The 7,909-nt window shown below is 45.7% G+C and overlaps 1 protein-coding gene across 2 annotated transcripts in view; it reads right to left on the reverse strand.

Annotated features, from left to right (window-relative positions):
- Positions 1-782: 782 nt before the first annotated feature.
- The window catches only part of LOC127750461 (uncharacterized), a 24,244-nt gene continuing 17,117 nt past the window's right edge, over positions 783-7,909 (reverse strand). The window contains exons 4-6 of one of the 2 annotated variants that reach the window (XR_008011690.1): positions 7,708-7,806; positions 2,511-2,557; positions 1,702-1,797 (exon numbers count right to left, since the gene is read on the reverse strand). Coding sequence is in view for 1 of the 2 variants with exons in the window: in XM_052272165.1 (XP_052128125.1) it covers positions 1,674-1,797; positions 2,511-2,557 (171 nt within the window). In the remaining variant the exon portion in view is untranslated. Of the gene's footprint in view, positions 1,798-2,510; positions 2,558-7,707; positions 7,807-7,909 lie in introns of both variants that reach the window. The other variant, XM_052272165.1, reaches the window with a different exon arrangement.

The following is a 7,909-nucleotide window of genomic DNA, read 5'->3' on the forward strand; positions in this document are numbered from 1 at the left end:
ACGTAAGACGTGACGTAAGACGTGACGTAAGACGTAACGTAAGACGTAACGTAAGACGTAACGTAAGACGTAACGTAAGACGTAACGTATGACGTAACGTAAGACGTAACGTAAGACGTAACGTAAGACGTAACGTAAGACGTAACGTAAGACGTAACGTAAGACGTAACGTAAGACGAAACGTAAGACGTAACGTAAGACGTAACGTAAGACGTAACGTAAGACGTAACGTAAGACGAAACGTAAGACGTAACGTAATACGTAACGTAAGACGTCGCACAGTGCTAATTGTTGGCGGTATTGAGGTAATGTGGAATTGAGATGCAACAGGTGGTCGCGGCGACATGACGCTCTGGCCCCCCGCGCGCAGCCCGTGTGGTAGAAACTGGTTCGTTTAAAAAGTCGTAAATCGGCGGCCGCGCTCCGGCACCCCCCGCGCCCGGCCGTGCGTTGCATGTGATGCCGTGCGCGTGTGTGAGTGCGTGCGTGACACGCCTTCCCGCCTCACCCCGCGCCAAGACACCCCGCGCCACGCCAACGTTGAACGGCGATAAGTTCAACGTTGCCGTGGTCAACGGTGATGCGTTCTACGTTGCCGCGTTCAACGGTGATGCGTTAAACGCCACCGCGCTCAGTGCTGTGTTTTTGTTGTTAGTTCTGAGCGTTAAGTGAGAGTTTGGAGTAAAAGCTCAACGCTAAACGTATCAGGCATCTGCTTTCACGTTAGCGTTAGCGTTAAGGTTTTTTTTTAAATATCCCACAGCAAACATTGGCCAGTGATGAGAATAGGTGCAGAAATTTATTGAACCACAATTATCGCCTCACGCCTCACAATGATGGCCACCCCTTCCTTTACCATTCGTTCTTGTGGCGACATCATATAGTAATCCAGGCCATGTATATGTTTAAGTCATATATACACTGTTAACGACATAATTGCGATTCTGAAATATGTTTTGAGCCACATAGTGACTAAGTTGAGGCGAGAACCGCTTGAAACAATTATTCGATGGATTCAATAACTCGCGGACAGACGCGACAAACAGCGTGGCGCTAGGGGAAGGAGTCTTTGGCGAGGGGTAAACAACTGGTGTATTCCACTGCGCCCAAAGCCTGTATTACCCTATTTTACCTGATATTACCAAGTATTTCGTGTCTTCCATGTATTACCTTGTAACACCATGATCGTGTTATCGTGTATTTCTTTATTACTTATACTCCGTATGTTACGTATAGTACATTGCTTTACAAGTATTCCAAGTATTTAGGATCTGTAATTCCCTATATTACTCGGTAATACCTGGTATTACTCTGCAATACCTTGTATTACTCTGCAATATCTTGAATACCGCATATTACATTGTATTACTCATAATACAGTGTATTACTCACAATACCTAATATTACTTGTAATGCCTTATATTACACCACCGTCCTACTTTACAGTACTTGTACTACTTGTATTTCTTATTAGCATGTATTACTTGTATTACCTTGTATGATCTGTAATACCTTGTAATACATTGATATTCGTATTGCCTGTATTACCTTTGTTACGTTGTAATATAGTACTCTGTCCCCGGCTCAGCCCAGTTGTTCACCCCTTGGTCCGCGGTCGAACTCTAGGCTATGCAGCTTTACCACCACACCACAACTTGTCTCATCATCGTCCTCTAATCCCGGATCGCGACGTATTTCCATGTGAAACTGAGTATGATGCAGTACGTTAGCTCTTCCTTTTCGTTCCACATTTCTAGCCTGTCCTTGTAGACACGTCCTCGCGGGAAAGGCAGCGCGTTAAGGGGTGCTGAACCTCTAAACAGCAGTTTTTGGGGCATTTTTGATTATTTTCTGTTCAGAAAACTATAAGGTATATTCTAAATCGGTTTGCGGTATTAACTTTCCTCTACTATTGAGGTTCTACACGAATTTTAGTTTCGTAAAGTCATCAAAGTTTCTTGGTTTTCCAGGGTCTTTTAACTTGCAATACCAAAAAGAGTAAAGTTCTTGGGCGCACGGTTTTACGGACACCATTGCACCCACAGCTTTCTTATTTTGGGGGAAGGAAGATACTACTAATACCTAAAAATTGTCACAGGATTTTTTTGATCTGGCCATTTTGAAATTTTTGGTGGCAAATTTAAGAATTTTACAAAAAGAAAATATCTTGAATTTGCCACAAAAAATTTCAAAATGGCCAGATCAAAAAAATCCTGTGACAATTTGTAGGTATTAGTAGTACCTTCCTCCCCCCTAAATAAGAAAGCTGTGGGTGCAATGGTGTCCGTAAAATCGTGCGCGCAAGAATTTTACTCTTTTTGGTATTGCAAGTTAAAAGACCCTGGAAAACCAAGAAACTTTGATGACTTTACGAAACTAAAATTCGTGTAGAACCTCAATAGTAGAGGGAAGTTGGTACCGCAAACCGATTTAGAATATACCTTATAGTTTTCTGAACAGAAAATAATCAAAAATGCCCCAAAAACTGCTGTTTAGAGGTTCAGCACCCCTTAAGGATCTCCTTGTCGATGGTGAAGTTCTTGTTGACGTAGTGAACCTGCCCGAAATACATTTTTATGGCAGGAGTTGAGTACTTGGATCCCATTTTAATTGGAGTTTTTAACAAGTAGGCCCGCCCTACCGCCAAACGAAGCTGCCAGCTACATTTCGTTCCACCGGCAACTCCTTTAGGCAGGGGCCGAGCCTGCTTGGCCTGCTGATGGCGTCTCGACAATATAGGAGCCCGACCTCTTAGCCCATAGTCACTAGACAGAAAACGTAGGCTTCAAGGGGGCAGACGTGCGGCCCTTGAAGGTGGATCCTAGTGTAACGGGCCCAAAAAAGGGGTGTTTTCGGGAAATTTTTAGAAAGAAACTATTGCTCCGCGGCAAAAACCCAATACACCGTTCAGTAAACACTACTTTAAAGAAACAAGCAGGCCCGCCCTTCCGCCAAACGAAGTTGCCAGCCCCGTTTCGCTCCGCCGGCAACTCCGTTCGGCAGGGGCCGGGCCTGCTTGGCCTGCCGGCGGCGATGGTCGGGCCTGCGGCCCGACCATTTCTGTCACGCAATTTGCTGAAGAACATGATCGACTGATGTAGCGGGCCTTCGGCCCGCTTAAACCCGTCGTCTTTGAGTTTGCCCCAAAGACTCGGGAAAGGGATGTAACGGTGAGGCACCGCACCTACAACCCACCCTTGTGCTTAGAAAATGTTTTTGGGGGTGGGGGGAGAGTTTCCTTTTTACTTTGCGGTTTTTCGGCATTTTACTACAACTTTCTTCACTATGGCAATTTTTTATTTATTTTCGTCAAAAAAGACCCTCTACCGCCTAAACGGTTAGAGATAGAGCAAAACGGACGAAATTTGCGTCCATACGGCTCTATTTTGACGAGTTACCCCCTGGCAGACCATCCAATATTTTCGAAAATTAATAAATTAATTTTTGGGCCACTTTTGTGAGAGAAACTCACTCTAGCGCCCAAACGGTGAGAGATAGAGCAAAACGGACGAAAGTTTCGTTCAAAGGGTTCCACTTTCACAAGGTTCCCATGAGGAGATCATACAAAAAAAAAATTCCAACTTTTGGCCGTTCCTGTTTTCTTCGATACCCCCTTTAAGCCCCATAGGGATGGCTGACAGGATTTGCCGTAGGCGTTTTGTTTTGTGGGAGTGAACCTTGGGATCCCCTGAAAATTTGCAGTCTCTAGCACATCTCCTTCTTGTGGAACAGACACACAGACACACAGACAGACAGACACGAGATCGTTTGCATAAGCCCGCCGGATAGCTTTTTCAAAGCAGAAGGGCGGGCTAAAAAACACCCGGTGTGTGTTGCCAATACCCCCCGGGGTTCGGAGATTCAGCACGCTGAAGATGGCGCTACGTGCCTGCAGTGGTGGAACGGTGTATTGGGTTTTTGCGGCGAAGCAATAGTTTCTTTTAAAATGATTCCCGAAAACACCCCTATTTTGGGCCCGTTATACTAGGATTCCCCCTTAAGATTTCCTCCTCAGACAAGAGAAAGGGCTGTAATGGTGCAACACCACACCCCTCTGCTTCGAATTGTTTGGGGGCATCCTAGTGTAGCAGGCCTTAAAAAGACGTGTTTTTTAACGAACCCGTTTCTACCAGACAGCGCGGCGCAGGGTGGGAGGCGGGAGATCGTTCAACACCACCTGTTGCATTTTGTCCTGCTGGAGTGCTTTTTTCGACGAAAATACGTCGAAAATGACCACGTTGCACATCACATAAAGACGTACAAGGAGGCATCCAATCGTAAAATGTCAGAGAAAGTACCTTCCCAAGACAACACATTCTGAATCAGGAACTACCCTCGGATTAGCCGTATCTTTTACTGTTGCGGCCCTAGAGGTGGATATATTGAAAACAATGGGAAAAAGTCAAGTTTTAAGGCTGTTTGAACAGCAATATACAATCTCGTGATTTGTAAGCCTGAACGCGCGGGTTCATTTTTTAGCCCGCCCTTCTGCTTTGAAAAAGCTATCCAGCGGGCTTATGCAAACGACCTCGTGTCTGTCTGTGTGTCTGTCTGTGTGTCTGTCTGTCTGTTCCACTAGAAGGAGATGTGCTAGAGACTTGAAATTTTCAGGGTATCTTAAGGTCCACTTCTAGAGAACGAAACGCCTACGGCAAATCCTGGCAACCACCCCTATGGGTGTGAATGGGGGTATCCAAGGTTCAAAAATTCTTCAATAAAGTTAATTTTTTTTTATGTTCCTCTAAGGGGCAATTCGTCAAAGTAGAGCCCTTCGGGCCCTTCGTTTTGCCAAACCTCTAACCGTTTCGGTGCTAGAGGGTCTTTTTTGACAAAAATAAACTAAAAATTGCCATAGTGAACAATAAGTTGTAGTAAAAGGCCTAAAAACCGCAAAATAGAAAGGAAACTCTTCCCCTACCCCCAAAAAACGTTTTCTAAGCAGAAGGGTGGGTTGAAGTCACGGTGCTTCACCGTTACATCCCTTTCTCGAGTCCTTGGGGCAAAATCAAAGACGACGGGTTTATAAAGCGGGCCGAAGGCCCGCTACATCATTCGGTCATGTGTTTCAGCAAATCGCGTGACAGAAATGGTCGGGCCGCAGGCCCGACCATTGCCGCCGGCAGGCCAAGCAGGCCCGGCCCCTGCCGAACGGAGTTGCCGGCGGAGCGAAGCGGAGCTGGCAACTTCGTTTGGCGGAAGGGCGGGCCTGCTTGTTTATTCTTAAGCAAAGCAGGAGGGTGGGGTGTAGTCACGGTGTTGCCCCGTTAAAGTCTTTTGTCATGTCCGAGGAGCAAATTTCTAGGGCCACAGGCCCCCCTATGGTCTCCTACGTTTACTTAAATATCTTCCGGTAGCAACTCCGTACGGCCGGGCTGACACAATGTCTCGGCCGCGCCGCTTGGCCGGGGCGGCGCCCGCGCGCGCTGCAGCTCTCTTTTCTATTTGTCATTTCTCCTGTACCAGACCTCCTTTTAACAAAGCGCCTTATAGCGCTAGAAAGAGAAAAGAACGAGGAATCTAATGATATAAATAAAAGCTCCTGAATCGAACCGGAAACACTTTAAAATGCGAGTTGAACTCGACCTACGGGGTCCGCAGACGTGACAGGGCACCCTATTTTCATTTTTTTCGAGGAGAAAAACGCTTTTAACCCACCGACCACCAGTGAATCAGATGTTCCACGGATCATGCCGAATCAGAATCGCAGGGTGCGACTTTTCTATACTCACCTCGAAAAGAGAGAATGGATCCAATTTGTAATGCACGACCCGCCCGGAAACACCATATTTCGTAGAAACTTGTCACTCGCAAAATATTGTACGTACGGACTTCAACCATGTCATAATATGTTTCTGAGACATTCACAGTTTATAATTTAGCACTTTTGCCACCTGAAATGTGTTTAGAACGATTAAATTCACGATATTTCGTCCTGCGGCTCGTCAAGCGGTTTGAACGGCCCTCCAGGTATGAACAAGCTGGGCCCGCTCTTCCGCCAAACCAAGTTGCCAGCTCCGCTTCGCTCCACCGGCAACTCGGTTCGGCAGGGAGCATTATTTTTAAGCCACTTTCGTGGGTAAAACTCCCTCTAGCGCGTAAACTGTGAAAGATAGAGCCAAACGGACAAAATTTTCGTCGGAAGGGCTCTACTTTCACGAGTTACCCCTTAGGTGAACATAAAAAAAATATATTTTTTTTCCACTTCTTGGACCAACCCCTATTTCTTTGTTACCCCCTCAGACACACTCAGGGGTGGTTGCCAGGATTTGCACCAACCGTTTCGTTGACCAGAAGTGACAACAATAATACCCTGAAAATTTCAAACCTCTAGCCCACGTCCTTCTTGGGAAACGGACAAACAGACAGACAGACGAACACAGAGGCGATGGCATAAGCCCGCTTATATAGCTTTTAAGCAAAAGAGCGGGCTAAAAATCCAACGGTCAAGAAGTTTGGGTGGCACGACAAATAGACAAGAGAGCTGCAGCGCGCGCGGGCGCCGCCCCGGCCCAGCGGCGCGGCCGAGACAGTTTGTCAGCCCGGCCGTACGGAGTTGCTACCGGCTGCAAATATGCAATTGCATGCTTTAAAGTGATTTACCGGTCACATTATTTGATTATGCACTTCAGTAAATCGCCAGACTGAAATGGTCGGGCCGAAGGCCCGAGCATCGCCGCTGGCAGGCCAAGCAGGCCCGGCCCCTGCCGAACGGAGTTGCCGGCGCAGCGAAGTAGAGCTGGCAACTCCGTTTGGCGGAAGGGCGGTATTGCTTGTTTTCAAACGGAAGCAACAGAGGGAAAACTAGGTCTGCTTCATAAAAGTACACATCTTTCTCTGTCCGAAACTGCTTAAGGGTTGACTAACGCCTCACGCATACCGGAGAAACGGTCTGCGAGAAAACACGCGTCTCGAATGTCGTGGACGATATCTACCCTCCAAATGGTCCGATCGGGCCAACCCCGGTGTCTGCATGTTCTTTACACTTGCCGCTATGGCATGAACCTCTAACTTTAAAAACAAATGATTATTACCATTTTTTTGATTACACTAAAATTTTTGTTTCAAAAAATTAGGTAAAATTTCAACTTTACGATTTTCTTTGACAAGGTTCCAGTTTACCGAGGCCTAAACTGGAGGTTCATGCCATAGCCACACTACCTGAGAGCTAGCAGAAAAAAATTGAGCTCGACCGGACCATTTGGAGGGTAGATACACAACATTCGCGACGCGTTTTTTTTGTTTTTTTTTTTTGTTTTTTTTTTCTTTTTCAGGCCGTTTTTCCGGTATACGTGAGGTGTTAGTCAACATTTTAGCAGTTTTGGACGGAGAAAGATGTGTACGTTTATGTGGCAAACCTAGTTTTCCCTCGGTTGCTTCCGTTTAAAAAAAAATTCGCAAAAAACAGCTATTTTTAGGCCTGCTACACTAGGATGCCCCCTTAATAGAGAGGTTAGTGCACAGTTTCGTAGTTAAATAAATCGTCCGTGTGAGTTATTTAAATTTCAGGTCAATCTGAAACTTAGAATGCAACGGGTCCTTCTAACGTTGCCCGAATTGTCACAGGATATTTTTGATCTGGCCGTTTTGAAATTTTTGGTGGCAAATTTAAGAGTTTTACAAAAATAAAATATCTTAAATTTGCCACAGAAAACTCCAAAATGGCCAGATCAAGAAAATCCTGTGACATTTTGTAGGTATTAGTAATACCTTCCACCCCTAAAAACGATAACGCTGTGGGTGCAGTGGTGTCCGTAAAATCGTGCGCGCAAAATTCTTACTCTTTTTGGTATTGAAAGTTGAAAGACCCTGAAAAACCAAGAAACTTTAATGACTTTTCCAAACTAAAATTCGTTTAGAATCTTATAAGTAGAGGGAAGTTAATACCGCAAACCTCGACACTTGAAACCTA

Source organism: Frankliniella occidentalis, unplaced genomic scaffold (assembly GCF_000697945.3).
Source record: "Frankliniella occidentalis isolate FOCC.00 unplaced genomic scaffold, Focc_3.1 Scaffold192, whole genome shotgun sequence".
NCBI classification, from domain to species: domain Eukaryota; kingdom Metazoa; phylum Arthropoda; class Insecta; order Thysanoptera; family Thripidae; genus Frankliniella; species Frankliniella occidentalis.